The sequence below is a fragment of the Chrysemys picta genome, chromosome 2, assembly GCF_011386835.1.
Source record: "Chrysemys picta bellii isolate R12L10 chromosome 2, ASM1138683v2, whole genome shotgun sequence".
Classification (NCBI taxonomy): domain Eukaryota; kingdom Metazoa; phylum Chordata; order Testudines; family Emydidae; genus Chrysemys; species Chrysemys picta.
In genome coordinates, this window is record NC_088792.1 from 204,749,883 (window position 1) to 204,768,355 (window position 18,473).

Sequence of the window (18,473 nt, forward strand, 5' to 3'; positions counted from 1 at the left end):
CAGTTGTTAACAGGCTGGAACCCCAGATTGGCAGCTGAAGTGAGTGGAGCTGGCGGCTGGTAGGACTGAGCAGGGTCGGAGGCCTGGACCCTGTCTGGCAGGGGGCCTGCACTGGAACTCCAACCAGAAGCAAGGAGAGTGAGGCTGCAGCCGGGGGGACCCCAGCTGGCAAGGGCTAGCAGCTGGAACCCCAGAGCAGCAACTGAGCAGCTCAGCCCTCTGCCGCTCAGGGGTTTCAGCCACTGGCTCCTGCCAGCCTGGGTCTCAGCCCGCTGCCAGCCTGGGGTTCCTTCACCCAGGCCAGCAGCGGGCGCTGAGTGGGACCGGCGGCGGGACCCCGTCTGGCAAGGGGCCAGCAGTGGGAACCCCAGAGTGGCAGTGAGCTGAGTGGCTCAGCCCGCGCCGTGTGCCATCAAAAATTGGCTCGCGTGCCACCTTTGGCACGCGTGCCGTAGGTTGCCGACCCCTGGTGTAGCGTATGTGCAATATGTCTCTAATTGCATATGGAGCCAGATGCTGACTGAAAATTGACAAAAGGAAAGTCACAGGAAAAATACAATCAGCAAGGGGTGTGCTGTTTATGAAAAATAACAAAGGACTGTCCTGATGTATCTAAGGGTACCAAGAGACACCCTGCATCTTTTACCTAGGAGGCGTGTTTGTCTCATGAACAGAAAATCACAGCCAAACCTGTCTGTAAGATGCAGGAAGGACTTTGGACAAGCATTGCTCTGTAAGACAGAAAAGAATCTAGTTAAATAAGTCTAGGTTCCAGAATGTATGTTATGATTAATTTCACATGTAACCCTTTGTTTGCAATTCTTCTTGCTATCACTCAAATCGTTCTACTTTGTTAAATACACTTGATTTGTTTTTACTATAAACTTATGTAACCACTTTGCATTAAGCAGAACAGTGATCTGAGGTGTAAGTGATAAACTGGGGGTCTAGTGTTCACTTAGGAGCACCAAATCTGTGAATCTGTGAGATTGAGTGGAACAGGGACTGGGCACGCCAGGAAAACGCTCAGAGGACTCAGGGTGTTAGAGTGTTCCTAACTGATAATCTGTAGAGAGAGCAGGGCCTGTGTAGGCCTAGAGGAGACTGCTTGGGTCGCCCGTTGAGTTGGGGAGCTGACTGCTGGCAGGCACAGAATCCACTTCCTCAAACTAAGGGCAGATGGTAGCAAGGTGCCTCACAGCCCTGGGTACCCCGGGAAGTGTCACAGAAGTCTATACATTTCCTTTGTCTCCAGTATCACTAGCTTTTCTACTTTTAGAAACCATGTTGCAGAAGTCTTAAGCATCAATGAAAGATTCACCAAATCCATATAAAGGTGGAATTATAAGAAATACATCTGAATAATTTCCCCTGGCTAACTCATGGGGACTGATTCCCTGCAAAAGGAGAGGAAACAGAAAGAGATTTGTCTAATATTTTTGATACATGGGCTCTGAAAAGAGTAGAAAGACCTTGAGTACTATAGGCAGAAACTATTGTCTGTTTTACAGTATCCAAAAGCACAATAAATGTTTATAAAAAGCCAAAATGTGTAAAACAACAAGGGGCCGGATTCTGATGTCTTTTACACTAGCTATACTCCAGTGTAACTCCATATTTTTGACGGTAGTGAGATCAGAACAAGCCCCCAGGTCTCTGCCCCAAAGAACATACAAATCTAACTAGCAACTGAAAGCCTGTGCTATCACACAGGTGTAATTTGTAAGTCATGTGTAAAAATGCTGAAAATGGCTGAGAATTTAAAAATTTGTACACTAAAAGACCATGCAGCGCCATGATGATTCAACCTGGTGATATTTTAAACAAAAAGAGCCCTCAAACGTGCTTGTAGCTGTTTCCATTACTCTACATACGCTCAGACATTTTAGGCTTCAGAGTGATATGAGTGACATTCCTGAAATGTTATTATATAAAGATTAGTTGTGGTGCACTGAAAATGTGAACTTGGTGAAAATCTTTTCTCTTATCTAGGAGAGTAGCCAGAAGGTTCCAACTACCCTGAGGACAGACATATTAGGGACACAGAGCCAAAGAGAGTCCTGCGTTTCATTACAGAGAGAAGTTCATCCAGAATCAGAGCCCAGCAGAGGACCTACATGGGGTTAAAAATTATCCCAAACATCCTACTTGGTATCAAGCGACAATATGGGAGTCTGGGTTATCCTTTTGTAGTTTAGAACTTGGCTGAAAGACCACAGAGGGTGAATTTACTGTATTATAACTGCCCCAATGTTATTAGCGTCAACATCTACCGTGGATGAAGGATAAATATATAAAGAAAATTTTCAAAACTGTTTGTGGATTATTCAAAATGGCTTATTTTTACTGTTTCAGACTCAGATTGTTGAGAATCAATGACTCAAAATTTGGCTCATTGGGCACTGGATTAGGCCCTGACTCCAGAGCTCAAACTGTTAGTGACTAAAATTTGTTACTGAGAATTATTTAGTAGCTTCTATGAAATGAGCTATACTGAATCGCATACCTAATGCACAAGTATCTCATAAATCTCTCATTCAAAACTGAAAAAAAAATGATTCTATTGCCAAGGGTCTTGGTAGAGAAGACAGACATTAAATGAAACACAGACTGGATTCTCCTCTTGGTAAGAATCAGGTAAAAGTTTGGGTACATTGGTAAGGCATCATATTGAAACCTGCATTGCTGCTGTCCATGCATTAGCTTTTGTGAATAATTACAGGACTTCCATCAGACAAGGACAGCACCCACTAGTCTTCAACAAAGGATAAGTTTCTGACTTTAACAATTATGTTTAAAAGTAACTTTATAAGTATTTGAAAGTTATGCCAAGTGCATGTGACTTTTCATTTATTTTTAAATATACTCTATTGAGGTGCAGCGTTTCAGCAAATATATACAGATGCTTGCATTCAGAGCTCAACATAGTGAAAAAATAAAACTACCAATGTTTCAACAATTGCACAAATTCTGAAAACAGACATGCAATTTCAATTTGTGACTGAGTATACATATGAATATATTAAAAAAGCACACAAAGTTTGAATAATGTTAATATAAGTGTTTGATCCGCTACATTGCTCTATTTTATACCTCTCTTTGGCTTGGAGGGGACAGAGAACTGGAAAATGCATTACTTTCAACAGAGAAAGTAATCTGACCACATTTAATTTGTGCATTTAAAATCTCAAGCATAGTTTGCATTAATATAAACCAAAAAACTAATATGAGAATATTACATGTGACTGCTGATATTATTTGAAATATAAAATAAAATTGAGTGAGGAATAAGAATATACAGGTAATAAAATACATTGCACTATAAATACTTTATAAATACCTTCTTATTTGGTTCACTTTCACCAATCATGAGGAAAGTGACTTTTCCTTTTTACATTGTCACTTCAGTTTCAGTAGAGCTCTGTAGCCTCCGCACTAACAAAGGCCTTTCTATTTCTGACACTTTCCTAGCTATTTTCTATTCTCCCACATAAATTGCTGAAACTCGAACATGATCGAAGGTTTAATAGGTCAGTCTTCATTGATAGCCAAGCCTATCCCCTCTGCTTTGCTGATCTTTCCCTTTTGCTCTGATTGCTAAGCATTTCCTTTTCTCCCCCTCTGTGTCTGACACAGAAACTAAATAAGAAATAGAGGGTGTAAAAGCACTCAGCAGTGGCACAAATAGGAATTAACAGCAGGACAGTCAGGTTAAAATTGGGAGAGAAAAGGCAACAAACCATCCACTTAAATTCCCCCCCCCCCCCCACATAAACACAAAAAACCCTATGAAATACTTATTTCCTATCAGCTATGCTAGAAAATGTAACAGCACCTGAATACTGATTTTAAATACCACTGCATTTTAAAAGATAATCACTACACAGTAGCATTGTGTTAATTTACATGCAAGTTATTCTATTATCCAAATGTAAACAAGCTATTTTTTTCATTATACAATAAGAATACTATGCAATTAACGATGCCAATAGAAAAACATATGGGATGCAAGAAACACAGACCTTATAGAATAACCCGTTGAAAACAAGAGAGGGAATAAACTACAAAAATTGAATTGAAATAACATTAAGTATCAGGCTTAAAGAGAGAAAATTTGAAGATTTCCACTCTTTTTTTTTTATTCACTTAGGCCCAAGCTTTCCCCACTTCTACATGGCTCCAGAGGTTCCTAAAACAGTGGAACCACTGCATGTCTTTTGAACAACAGACAAGAGAAAGAAATCAGAAATCATGCAATGGATATACTCTGGGCAAAATCCTCAACGGACACGCATCGCCTTGGCTCCACTGAAGTCAACGGAACCTATGAAAATTTACCATGCACACCGACAAAGGCAATGACCACACACAAAAACTCTGGCCACACACACAAATTCACTATGTTTTCAGGGACGCAGCAAAGTTAGCTGACACCCAATGCACTGCATATCCTTCCTTAGCTGCACATTTTGGGCTTGGATCCTGAAAGCAATCTGATCCCAATCCAGAAAAGTTTGCTAGATCAAGGCAAGAGTCCTCAGCACGTTGTAAGATTAAGCCCTTTATGAGCAGAAAAGAAAGAACTGTGCAGCACACAAATCAAATTTGATCAAAACAATTTTTTTTTTAAATTTTCAAAAGAACTTCTCACTTATGACTACCTCCTATGCAAAGTCGCCAACCATTTGGAATACGAAACTGTTCAAAAAGAGGTTGCACAAGTATTTATTTATAAATAGGGGAAATGGTGTTGTTCCACTCACCTAGTACTCATAAAATGGTTGAACCAGTTTTGCTTAGATGTCTCCAGACTGATCCAGGAAAATTTCAACTATATGGATGAAAGTTTCAAAAAGTTCTGAGTAGGACTGAAAATACAGAACTTGAATGGTACATAATGCTTGTGAAAATTTAACTAGTGGCTGCTTCTTCTACTGGTGTACTGCACCGGGATATATTCATATATATTCCCCCCCACACACACCATTTAGTAATTTGCCAGGAGGATAAGAATTTTCCATGCCAGGTGTCTGCCTCATACTGATTTTATTTAATTTTATTTTTGAGGGGTGTGGGATTTCAGCCATTTCCAAGAACGAGGTGATGGGAAAATACATAGTTATGTCCACGATAAAACATTCTAGTGACTTTTTCTTTGAAGAGCTCTAGCACCCCCATTCTTTGGAGCAGAAACCAACAAGCAACAACCTACAAGCAAAAAAGTAGCCAACAAGCAACTCACAAGCCAATTAAGCCAAAAACAAGTCCAATTTCCATGTTTTTTTCGCGGGTTTGGCATGTCTGCAGATGCATGTTCAGGAGGGCACACCCACGGGGGGGGGGGAGCAGGGAGGGAGTGCCACACTTCCAGCCCCGCTCCGCCCCCAGACAAGCTCCACCTCCAACCCCATTCAGTCCCCTGACAAGCTCCGCCTCACTCCCTCTCCACCCCCAAGACCAGCTCTGCCCCCAGATGCCGCTCCACTCCGCCCCCTGCTCGGCGCTGCCCTCATTCCCTCTCTGCCCCCAGACCAGCTCCTCCCCTAATCCCCAGTTCTACCCCCAGCTCCACCTCCAGCCCACTGTTGACGGAGCCTTGGCTATGCAGTAACGGGGACAGGGCACAGGCAGATTCTGTTACTGGTAAGGGGGACATGACTGGAAAAGTTTGAGAACCACTGGACTAGATGAACTCTCAAGATCACTTCCAGCACTAAATTTCTATGAGTTATCACTGTTTGACTACAAGGTGGGATTAGAGGGTAGTGATTTATTTGGCTCTGATTAAGTCCAGCCCCTTTTGTGCTTGCTGCTAATTCATTCTTGCAAGTTAAAATTTACATTTCTATCTCAAAAGTAGCTCTGGAAAGCAGAAGGATGCCTTTAGAAAGGGCTAGATTGCATCAAATGTTAGCTATTTTCTAAAATTCCCCCCAACCCCCATCACTCCCAACCGTCACCCTCAATAAGGACTGGTATTTCTTCTGGCAATTTACTAAATAATAATAATAATAATATGGACTTTTCAAAAGATGTTGCCGAGGCTACTTGTACTTTGTTTTTTGATTCACTGTCATCTATTTGCATTTTCATTTCTTCCCCATTGTGAAATGTTGCCTCAGTCTAGAAATATACCTTAGCAGAGGAAAAAGAAAAAAATTTATGTTGTCTTCCTTTCAACACCCTATCTCCTTTCTTTTGACTTTCCTACTGCTTTACACACATATATCTAACTCAATATTGGTGCTAATTCTTGAAGTTTGCACTTTTGAAAAAGAATGGTTTAAAACAAAAAATCTCATATTGAATGCATAAGAATCACATTTTTGTTTATTATTTCAGTACAAAAGAAAAACTAGTCACATACTAGCAATAACCTGTGTTTGCCACAGATGTGACAAAGAAAATGTAAGCAGATGGGACACATCTGCTAATCATAAACATTCCTTCATTAGTGTCATCAGATTTACTTTTGTGGTGTGTTTACGTTCAATGCATCAGCTAATGAGGATATTTAATTCATAGTGCATATGATCTAGCCAATGACTTTTTTAACTAAATGCTGGTGACAACAGAAGAAAAACAATTAGAACTTGGATATGGTTCCATATATTCATGAATATATTATATTCACAATTTCCTTCATTTGACTTTAACCTGAGGTTATATTGGCTCCGTTACTCATAATTTATCTTCACAATTGCATTCACAGCAGGTAAAGTCTTGTGCTTCAGGCTACATGATGATTTTCTAAAGGGGTCAGGATGAGTATTTTTTCCTTCATGTAAATCATTGCACAATTGATTACATGAATTGCTTTTTGTCCCCCTTTCTTTGAAACATCGGGTGATGGTCACTGCAAGTGTTTTGAAACAAGTGTTTTGAAAGCAAATCCAATGTTATTCAACAATGGCTAACCCCAAAACATGTAAATGGTGCCTCAACTTAACCCTACAATTGCAGGTGCATCAATATTTAAAAACGAAATGGGCATCATTTGCTTTCCGACAATGCCCTACATTTTCACAAAAAAAAGGCAATGTATGTTATTCTGTTTCACAATCAATGCTGTTACACAAGTGGCAGCCTATTACCATAAAGTCTTATGGAAAGCCGCTGAATAGTCAGCGAACAGAGATAGATATGAATTCACAAGCTGTGGAGATAATTTACTATCCGTGATGTGAGAGTTGTATCAAGGAAACTTATAGCATGGTGCAGGGACAATTGGGTGTGCAACCCACATATCAGCTAACGAGAGTTCTATATGCATTTTCCCACACACTGCTATAATAGGCACGCATGGTTTTATGTGGGGTTGAATGGCATTATGTGATGTGAATTTCTATCTCCATATGAGACATCCTAATGGAAATTTTAAAGAAAACATTTTTTCTACTGTGGGTGGAAGTAAGTGCTTTAAAATATCTCAAGACAGTTCTCCAGAACAGTTGATATAAGACTTGTACAATTCTTATAATGTTCGTATTATGAATGTTTTCAAATAACCCATAAAAAATTAAGAGCATGAATAGTAACTACTTCAGTTATCAATTTACAATGGACTTCAGCAAAGCTCTCTACACCTTACGCCTGCTGAGGATATGGCTCTCAATTTCAAATGTTTTGGTTAGTTGTTTTTCTGTTTTCAGTACATAGTCATAATGCCAAAACCAGTAATTTCTTATCTGTGAATTGGGTATTTGTCACCTGATGGCCACAGCCTATCTTTCAGACAATGTAATTAATATGGAATGAAAAATGTTGGCACCATCTAGACCACCAGGTTTCTCCTAACCTTCACATCTAAAATATAAAACCCCATATCAACAAGGTGTACTTTAAAGGGAACTGGTGTTCCCCAGGAATTTTACTGGAGTACTGTACTTTAAAGCCTTGCTGACCTTTAAATGGAGACAATCAGTGTAGTGGATAGCAACTACTGAGCAAAGCCAAGGAGAACAAACTGACTCAGAAAACAAACAAAAATAATACATGGAGAACAAGATACATATAATCCCTATTTTGAAAGAAGATCACTGCACCCCCTCAGCCCTCCTTTCTACCCCCCCAAAAAAGAAAGAATCCAAGACAATTAAGACGGGCAAAATTATACTAATCCGGAACAGGAGCAGTGGAAAATACAACTCAGAGCAAGTCACAAGGGGGGCATAGGGTACATCTACACAGTAATATACACCCAGGGTACAAACTCAGGCTCAAGCCTAACCTCCCTTCTGTCTACAGACAAATTTTGCTAGCCCAGGGCTCGTACCCAGGATCCTACAGGAGTGGAGAGTCCAAGCCTGAGTCAAGCGAGGACCCAGGGTTCAAGCCTTATTACTTTGCACTGTAGACACAGCTCCATTGGACTTATACTCTGGGAGTGCGCCAAAAGTATTCCCCAATTCTACAGGCCAACTTTCTTTGTCCTCTAGACAGTCAAGTTTTCCTACACTGTACCATGAACAAAGGTCTAGAGTGGCCACCTTTTAGGAAGCCTGGGATATGGGTGGCTGGACTTGGCCCACACTATACAGTGCAGACTCTGAAGCCTCAGGTTAGGACTCAGGGTTCAACACTTCATAACCTGCAAACGACTGTAGACATGCAATCCCTAGGTTAAGCCAGGGCATGTTAACTCATGTTCCATTAACACTGGGCTTACATTGCAGTGTAGACATACCCTAAAGTGCCAAAACCCCTGCTTGGCTGCTGCCTAACCCTGTAGGTGCTGAACGTCTTTAGAGTCTAAGTTTCTGCCACTGAATTCCCCAAGGGGTCTACACTTTGGCAGCCAAGAGTTCAAACAGCCACCTCAGTCTTGACACCACCCGGCAGGTTCACACTTAACTTATATCTAAGCCTCAGCTGGATTCACAAATAAGACATTTCCCCAATCTCTCTCTCCTGTTTGGCCAGATATGGTAGGCATGCTCAGAGGTGCTGCCTCTGTTTTATCCCAGAGGGTAGGGCTCTGCCATGGGTTCAATTCTCCCCTCTGCCAGATGTAGAGAATTGGGTCTTATCCCAACCCTGGGGAATTCCCTTAACCACTGAACTGTGGAATATTCTGGATATTCTCTCTCAAACTCTTTTGTTGGAACTGATCCACAGCTACTGGGCCAAAAAGAGAATTAGAATGACTCTACAGCCCTGTGGTTGGGGCACTCCAATGAGTTATGGGAGAGACTGGTTCTGGACCCTGCTCCAATGGATATTTAATTATTTACACACACTGGAACAGCTTCAATAGACTAGACTGTGCAAGACCCACCCCAGAACACCCTATCGCCCACCAGTTAGGAGACAAGTTCAAATCCCCCCTCCACAACGGACAGAAGAAAGAATTGAAGACAGGTCTCACACAACCCGTGCGAGTGCCCTGACCACTGGGTTAAAGGTTATAAGTAAGCACCCCCTCCTCCTCCATTTTTCTTGAAAACAACTGACCTGGCTTAGGTGCCCAACTCCAGGAGAGGGTTCGTGGGTGTGAATCCAAGTGCGGATAGGCATCTCCTTCCAGTCCAGATTTAGGCACCGGACTCCTTTTTAGGGGCAGGGCTTAGGGCTCTCCTTGGCATTTCCTATTGGGTAACTTCAGCATCTCCCTGCCTAGCACGCTGGCTTTTGTAAATCCCATTTTTCGGGCCTAACTCTCTCCATATATTGTATGGGGAGCATGGGCACCTAATTCAGAGTTAGGAATTCCTCAGTCAGGTGCTGAGTATTGCAACTCATCATTTCCCCTCGTGAATCCTACCTCTGAATCCTAGCAATGAGTGAACATTATTAAGAACGGCCATATTGGGTCAGACCAAAGGTCCAGCAAGCCCAGTATCCGGTCTTCTGACAGTGGCCAATGGCAGGTGCCCCAAAGGGAATGAACAGACAGGTTATCATAAAGTGATCCATGCCCTGGCATCCAATCCCAGCTTCTGGCAAACAGAGGCTAATAGTCATTGATGGACCTATCTTCCATGAATCTATCTAGCTCCCTTTTGAACCCCATTATAGTATTGGCCTTCACAACACCCTCTAGAAAGGAGTTCCAGAGGTTGACAGTGCGTTGCATGAAAAAATACTATCTTGTGTTTGTTTTAAACCTGCTACCTATTAATTTCATTTGGTGGCCCCTTGTTCCTGTATTATGAGAAGGAGTAAATAACACTTCCTTATTTACTTTCTCTATACCACTCATGATTTTATAGACCTCTATCATCTCCCCCCCCCCCTTAGCCACCTCTTTTCCAAGCTGAAAAGTCCCAGTCTTATTAATCTCTCCTCATACGGAAGCCGTTCTATACCCCTAATCATTTTTGTTGTCCTTTTCTGAACCTTTTCCAATTCCAATATATCTTTTTTGAGATGGGGCGACTGCACACAGTATTCAAGGTGTGGGCGTACCATGGATTTATATAGAGGCAATATTATATTTTCTGTCTTATCTATCCCTTTCTTGATGATTCCCAACATTCTGTTCGCTTTTTTGATTAAAATCATCCTCTCAATGTGCAGCAGCAGAGAACAATCCACGATTCCAAGATCTCTTTCTTAACTGGTAACAGCTAACTTAGACCCCATCATTGTATATGTATTGTTAAGATTATGTTTTCCAATGTGCATTACTTTGCATTTAACAACATTAAATTTCATCTGCCATTTTGTTGCCCAGTCACCTAGTTTTGAGAGATCCTTTTGTAGCTCTTCGCAGTCTGCCTGGGACTTAACTATCTTGAGTAGTTTTGTATCATCTGCAAATTTTGCCACCTCACTGTTTACCCCTTTTTCCAATTGCTTATGAATATGTTAAATAGGACTGGGCCCAGTACAGATCCCTGGGTGACATCACTATTTACCTCTCTCCATTCTGAAAACTGACCTTTTATTCCTATCCTTTGTTTCCTATCTTTTAACCAGTTACCAATCCACGAGAGAAACTTCCCTCTTATCCCATGACTGCTTATTTTGCTTAAGAGCCTTTGGTGAGGGACCTTGTCAAAGGCTTTCTGAAAATCTAAATACACTATATCCACTGGATCTCCTGTGTCCACATGCATGTTGACCCCCATTAAGACATTTTGGATAAGTAGGGAAAAGTATAGGGGTGAAATCTCAGCCCTATTGAAGTCAATGACAATACTCCTATCAACTTCAATGGGACCAAGATTTCACTGTAGATGTTTGTCTGAATCTTACCCTAGCCTACTGATTCGGGGACGGGAGGGAAATCACAGTGCTGGAAAGCAAGTTATTTCATTACATGTTTGGTACTGCCCAAGTCAAGTCAGGCTGCTCTTGCAGAATTTATGGCTTTTCTTGTGGTACTGCAGTACTTTCAGTTCTGGCCAGAACTAAGTCGGAAAAAAGAATAATCTTTAATTAAATTAAAATTACATTTAAATCTCATACAAAACATTTGGGATAAAGGTGTGGACTGCTTCTTACTTAAGCAAATCACCTTGTGCATTCCTATACCACAAGGCAAAAGTGGAATCAGCTTTCATATACTGGCTTTCAAACTCAAAATATCTAAAAATGTTTGTCACAATAATGAGTTAAATAGTGGCAGTTGAGTAACAGACTTGGGACCTTCTACCTTGTGGTGGTAGAAAAACAGAACTATGATAAATATACTTAACTATTTAAGAATTTGGAACCTGAAAAATCCGATGACATAGCAGCCTCCCAGAACTGGAACTGCATTTGGCTCATGGTTATTATATGTAGCAGCAGATAGGTCTGCAATGGTGGAAGCTCGCAGGTAAGCACAAAAATTTAATCCAAACGTTCCAGAAATTCCTGTCAACTTTGTAAAGTTCAGATACAAAAATGCATTTGGAATTTACACAATTCCTGATCTGTCAACAGCAAGGAACTGCAGTTTTCATTACGCTGAGGCTAAATGACATGCATCACTTTGAATGAAAAGTGGACATTCAAAAATAAGAGGCAGAAGAACTATGTTTTCTTATCCTGGATATGGAGACAAATTCTTATCTCTGTTACCTGATTTAAATCAGGAGTGTCTTTACTGAACTCAGTAAAGTTACTCTAGATTTACCACAGTGCAATTAATAGTCCATGCTATTTTACTGAATGGAAATTATGATTATGACAAAGTAAAATAATAAAGAACTGAGCTCCAATCTTGCAAAGACTGCACATGCCCAACTTTATGCAGAGGTATGGGGTGAAATCCCAGCCCATCTGAAGTCAATGGCAAAATTCCACCCATTGACTGGTTTCACTGACTCAATTAGGAAATTCACAGCATAAAGTTGAGCATGTGCACACATTTCTACAAGGTCAGGGCCTTAAAGAAAATGGCAGTAATTAATTCACCATTGAAGTCTGAATGTTGGTAAAAAAAAAAAAAAAGTCTCTCTACTGTATTTAAAGGAAAATATGAAAGTGTGAGCCGTAGAACATGGGACAAACCTAAGGACTGATAAGCATTACAACAAAAGTATACTGTTGCAATGAAGGATATTTTACAGTCAGATAGCTAAATTAAATTAATTGTTCTGTCAGATAATGTACAATCAGCATCAACTATGATAATAGCAACCCATTGTAGAGCTCTATGGGAATGTTTTTGTCAAACTATATTCTCGCTAACAAGAGTTAGAATGTTTTTGTCTGTTTTGCCCAACTGTCACAGAATTCCATTTTTGGCCTTAGAATCTGCCATTTTGCTGCAGCCAGGTGCCCAATATTTTGTTTTTTCTGCCCTGCCAGACCTGGCTATTGCTTCCTCTTCCTGTGCTGCTTTCACTGAGGCGAAGCCATGAACAACAGGTCTCCTAGTTCATCAGGACCATCCCAGCTCATACAACATATGTGTCTTAGAGGGAGAACATGGCAGTCAGGGGCCAAGCCAATGAGTCGTGGGTACCAGTCAGTGCTCTGTCCGGTACAGATTGCAAAGTACACAGAGCTGGATTGAGGCAAACTGGGGCCTAAGCACACCGAAGTACAATGTCCTAGTGGCTTCACTACATGGCCCTGTACCCACCGTAGCCCCAAGAAGACAGGTGTAGTAGCATTAGGCCCCTTCTTCAAGCCCAAAAGTGCCCCATAGTCCTCGGCAGGATGGCTGGGGAGGAAGGCCCTGTGTACTCACCCCAATGGCTGGGGTTTATCTGCTTGTTTGTGGGAGCTGGACCTGCTACACTTTCCTCCTGCTACACATACAGTCCTCTGTTTGGATATGCATTAAGGTGACCACCTGCTAATATTTTCACACCTTCATTACATTTTATAATTTAAATGTGCAGGCTTCAATAGTCCATGCCATTGGAGCGAGGGTTCTGCGTACTAGTTGGGTGAGTATAGTATGCAGAAACCTCCCTCCAATGGCAAGAACTAATGAAGCCTGTACATTTAAATGGTAAAATGTAGTCACCAGGTGGCCACGCTAATGTGTGTGTGTGTGCAGGCGTGCTAGACGTCCCCCCCAGAGCAGTGGAATTTTGGACTTAAACCTCCGTACTGTTCAATGGGGAAGTTCACAGCTCTCAGGGATATTGCTGCAGTCTCTCTAGCCCACGAAAGCTTATGCCCAAATAAATTTGTTAGTCTCTATGGTGCCATAAGGACGCCTCGTTGTTTCTGCTGATACAGACTAACACGGCTACCACTCTGAAACCTGTCTGCAGACGGAGGTCGACATTATTGCATCAGTTATAGTCGGGTAACCCTTTCAAACTTCTCACCACAACAAGAAGGGTTAGATTTATTTTTTTGTGTGTAATGCAAGCTGAGATTCTGAAGTAATCACATAGCTCTTGGGGCTGGGGTTCAAGCCCTAGAAGCATGAGTATTGTTCAGAAGGCAGAATCTCTGATCCACTCCGACAGAAATACAAAACCAATTAACTTGATACATATTCCCACAGAATTAAAAGGGTTTCTGCCACAGAATTAGTGTCAAGGGACCCTGCCTCTAGTTTGGATTTTGCTCCTTTTTGGGCTTGAGTCAACACCCACTCAAGTCAATGAAAAGGCTGCCCCCTCCACTGGTTTCTCTGGGTATCAGATCAGGCTTTTTGTGGGTATAGTGAATGATTAGCTATTTACTCACAAGTAAAACCTCTTCCAAGGAGATTGTTTTACCTTTTTTACCACATCCCACACATTTTAAATGTTTCTGAAATCCCTACACACTTGGTGCAGTTCATAAATTAAAGATACACAACATAAAGGGCCTGAAATTGTTTGGTGACAACCCCCCCAAAAAAACAAAGTTTATCTCTCTCCCCTCCATCGATTATAACTTTAATTTTCCCTACCCCATCTTGCAATTTTATCTGATTATCTCAGACACAGTCTTTTCCCTCTAGCACTCAAGTTCTCAGAGTGTCACTGTTGCCATTATGACTTCAGGTAACTTAGATTTTTGGTGTTTCCCCACTTGAAGGTTCAAATCCAGACTGATGTGTGAAGCAGAAAAGGGAAAATTCTGGAGGTATGGCATCATGCGGACAGCTAGCTTCAGAATACCCAGTGGGAGAGAAAGGGATCAAGCGTAGAACACTTTTGTTTGATGTAGGTTTATACATACAAATAGAGAAGGCTGGTTGGATTGAAAACAAAGTTAGGAAAAAGTCCACAATTTAAATCAAGATTGGATATCTTTCTAAAAGATACACTATAAATCAAACAGAAGTTATGGTCCTGATGCGGAGTTTACTGAGATGAGGTTCTATGGCCCATGATATGCAGACGGTCAGACTAAATAACCATAATGGTACTTTCAGGCCTTAAAATATATGAATCTATGCAAAGCAATTCTGTTTTAACATAGGGCATCCTCTATTGGATATAGGCAGCGCTATAGAGCATTCTGATTAATAGATGCACACCATCACCACCACTTACAGCTAGGTCAGTCACAGCAGCTGCTGACAAAAAGCACAGCTGTCACTATGGAAAAAGTGAGCATTTACCCTTAATTACCACACAGTGGTAACAGAGCTACCATTGTTTTTCTCATGCTATGTTCACCACTCATAATTGACGTATGAGGAAATATCAGATACTGCAAAAGAACAAATACCATGGAAAGGTTCAAATCCATTAGGCTAGTCTTGATGAGATAGGAGATTAAGCTATTATTTCTCCTCTTGTGCCACTCCTTGGGATGACAATCATACTTTCAAAAAAAATCTCATTGTACTGTGAAAGAAAATAAATAAGTTACCTGTAACCACAGCCGGTCACCTGAATTCGTTTTACCATTGGCAGTGCACTGAAAAGTGGCAAACTGTCCAGCATTGACTTCCACACTCTGAAGACGCAGGAAATGGGGGGTTTTGGCTGATGGACGAGAAAAAAGGATAGAGTTATTAACACACAGTGTGACTGGGATGGATTCATACTAGTTTATTAAATATATACAGTTTTAAAGTGTTGCAGTAATAAATTTACATTGGAGAAAAAAAAAAGTGCTAGCCAGTGTTTTATCTGATTCTAATTGTAGAAGATACTATAGACTGTTAAGTGAGCTTCGTTCCATTTTGCATGTATCTGGGATACAACAAAAAAGAAGGGTGCTATCTTATTGTTCCTGCTGTGCAAATTATCTTAGCTCAGCGGCCCTCTTGTATTAACACTTCTATATTAATAAAGATTATACTGAAATCTAATTGATGTTTTGAACAGAAACATATTCGCTATTTCTACTAACAACTAGACAAGAACAGTAAAAAGTTAAATTATGTTGTCAAGGAAACTACTTTTTCCTTTTAACTAGATACAATGTGTGTAGATAATGCATTTTAGCATGATTGTTTGGTATGCTACAGTTCTAGCATAACATTTCCACCAAGAAGAGCTATATTCTTTAAAGACAGCTCTTCTGAAGAATATCGGAGGAAAACAAAACACAATAGCTGCTGCATGCTGATACTTATTTCCAGTTTAGGCTGGGAGAACACCCCCAATAACAGAAAAGCAATGTGTCTGTAAGTAAGACATCTATACAAAGAAGAATTATCTCAATTTCACCTAACTTGGTACACGTAGTATATTGTTTTTTTGTTTTTACTAGAAAAAGTCAATTGCACTGAAGAAAAAAAATATCAGAAATTAGAGATAGTATTCTCTCTGAGAAAGACAATAGTTCCAAACAATCCAGCTCCCAAAGAAATCAAGAGGAATCTTTCCATTGACTACTGTGGTAGCTGAACTAGGCCTAGAATACTGCTTTCAGTTATAGCCACCTCAGTACTAGAAATAGTTCAACAAACTGAAGAGGCCTACCAGATGAACAACATTAAGGTGACGACTTAAAAAAAAAAAAAAAAAACTTTAAAAGAACTTTGTAGGCATAACTTGGGTAATCATAAGCATAACAGGGGATATAAGAAAGATCTATATTAATTCAAGAGGAACAATTGTTTAGATGTCAGCACAAGGGATTATACAATAACGGGGAGAAATTTTGGATGAATACTATGAAAAAGGTCTGTGGAAAAAGCTATTAGACTTCATAATAGGGATTTGATCCTGCTCCCATTCTAGTCAATGGGAAAATTCCCATTGACTTCAGTGGTGCGGGATTCAAGTACTTGTCTCACAAGCAAGTGGTGGAACCTCATCCCTTTAAAACCAGACTCAATAAAGAACCAGATAGGCACCACACTAGCAATGAGGGGACTAACGGGGCAATTACCTTGCAGCCAACGTCAGGCGTGGAGAAGGGAGTTCAAAGGAAAAGACGTAGGCCTAGTCTACACTAGGATTTTCACATTGGTGTACAGTAATTACGCATTGCTCAGAGGTGAGAAAAATCCATGCCCGAGAGACATAGCTATCCCAACCTACCCCCAGTGTAGACAGCGCTAGTTTGACCGAAGAATTCTTTTGTCAGCCTAGCTACTGCCTCTGCTACTGCTAATAAGCAGAAGGCAGGTTTACGAGGAAGCAGTCAGGAAAGGAAGCGCTGGGACATGCCTTTCTTGGCTGCTGCAGCCCAGCAAACCTGCCTGAAGGCAGAGAAGCAGTGGGGAGGCTAGGCTGCAACCAGGGCTTTCTACAGGGAGCAGAGTCCTGGGGGCCTCTTGGGGCTGTACCTCTCCCCATGCTCTCTGGGAACTGGGGCTCAACACATCCCAGCCCTTCCTTCACTGATTGCCGTTCCATGGCAGGGTGCAAGCTGGAGAGTGCAGGGAGAGGCACTGTGCAGCTCTGACATCCAGGCTGCAACCCTCCTCCTCTCTACTTCCTTGCCCACAGCCTCTTATCTCCTGTGTGCAGGCAGGCCTGCTGGGTGGCAGCCTCAGAAAGAAGTGCTGGGATAGGCTGAGCACCAACCACAGGCAGAAAGCAACAGAGGGTCCCGTGGCACCTTTGAGACTAACAGAAGTACTGGGAGCATAAACTTTTGTGGGTAAGAACCTCACTTCTTCAGATGCAAGACACGAAAGCTTATGCTCCCAGTACTTCTGAAGAACCTCACTTCTTCAGATACCCACGAAAGCTTATGCTCCCAGTACTTCTGTTAGTCTCAAAGGTGCCACAGGACCCTCTGTTGCTTTTTACAGATTCAGACTAACACGGCTACCCCTCTGATACTTAACCACAGGCAGGTTTGTGAGGTTGCAGCCAGGGAAATCTCAATACTTCCTTCCCCACCTGCAGCCTTGTAAATCTGCATGCAGCTGGGGCCTGTCTCATAAAAAGTTGTTAGTAAGCGGCCTACCATTGCCAATATCTGAATCCCATTAACACTGGGCAAATATTCCCAGCAAAATGTTGCCACTAACCAGAAGTTGCTAGTATCAGGATTGCTAATAAGCAGAATTTGCTGTGTATTAAGTCTACAAAGTTACCTTTTCTAACCAAACTTGTGATCTCCTCAAAGAATGAAATCAGTTTTGTTTGACAAGAGTTATTTTCCATAAAACAACATTGACTGGCATGAAATTATTATCCTGTCATTTAATTCTTTATTATTGGAATTTTATACCAGCTTTTCCATTATTTTGACCAGGATTGATGTCAGGCTAAGTGGCCGGTAGTTTCTCTGTGACTGACTGCAAGTATAGGGAGATTGATAGGTGGAGTCATGTGTGTCAGAGGCAACCAGGACCAGAAAAGCACTGATCAGTGTGGTTCTGGGAAGAAGCGGAGAGAGAGAGAGAGCTTCTTTTGGGCAGAGGGCTGTCGCCAGAGATTATCTTAGCCAGCTCGTTTAGGAGTCTTGGGTGCTAGTTACTGGGACCTGCTGATTTAAAATATTTATCCCTAATAGCTGTTGTTTAACATTCTTCTTGGTTACTAATTGACTGGAAAGTATTTTATTGTCCTCATGTGATACCAGTACATCATCCTGCTTCTTTCCAAATACAGAACAGATCTATTTTTGAACACTTCTGCCTTTTTCTGCCCCATTAACAATTTTATCATCTCAAATAGTAATGGGCTTATCCCATTACTAGGACTTCATTTATTCCTAATATATACCTC

General features: G+C 41.2%; 1 protein-coding gene across 14 annotated transcripts in view; it reads right to left on the reverse strand.

The window, feature by feature from the left end:
- The window catches only part of PTPRM (protein tyrosine phosphatase receptor type M), a 712,166-nt gene that overhangs the window by 420,339 nt on the left and 273,354 nt on the right, over window positions 1-18,473 (reverse strand). For 13 of the 14 annotated variants that reach the window (XM_042843358.2, XM_042843348.2, XM_065585258.1 and 10 more), the window contains exon 5: window positions 15,205-15,320. In XM_042843358.2, coding sequence (XP_042699292.2) covers window positions 15,205-15,320 — 116 coding nt within the window. Of the gene's footprint in view, window positions 1-15,204; window positions 15,321-16,677; window positions 16,808-18,473 lie in introns of those variants that run through there. The other variant, XM_065585259.1, reaches the window with a different exon arrangement.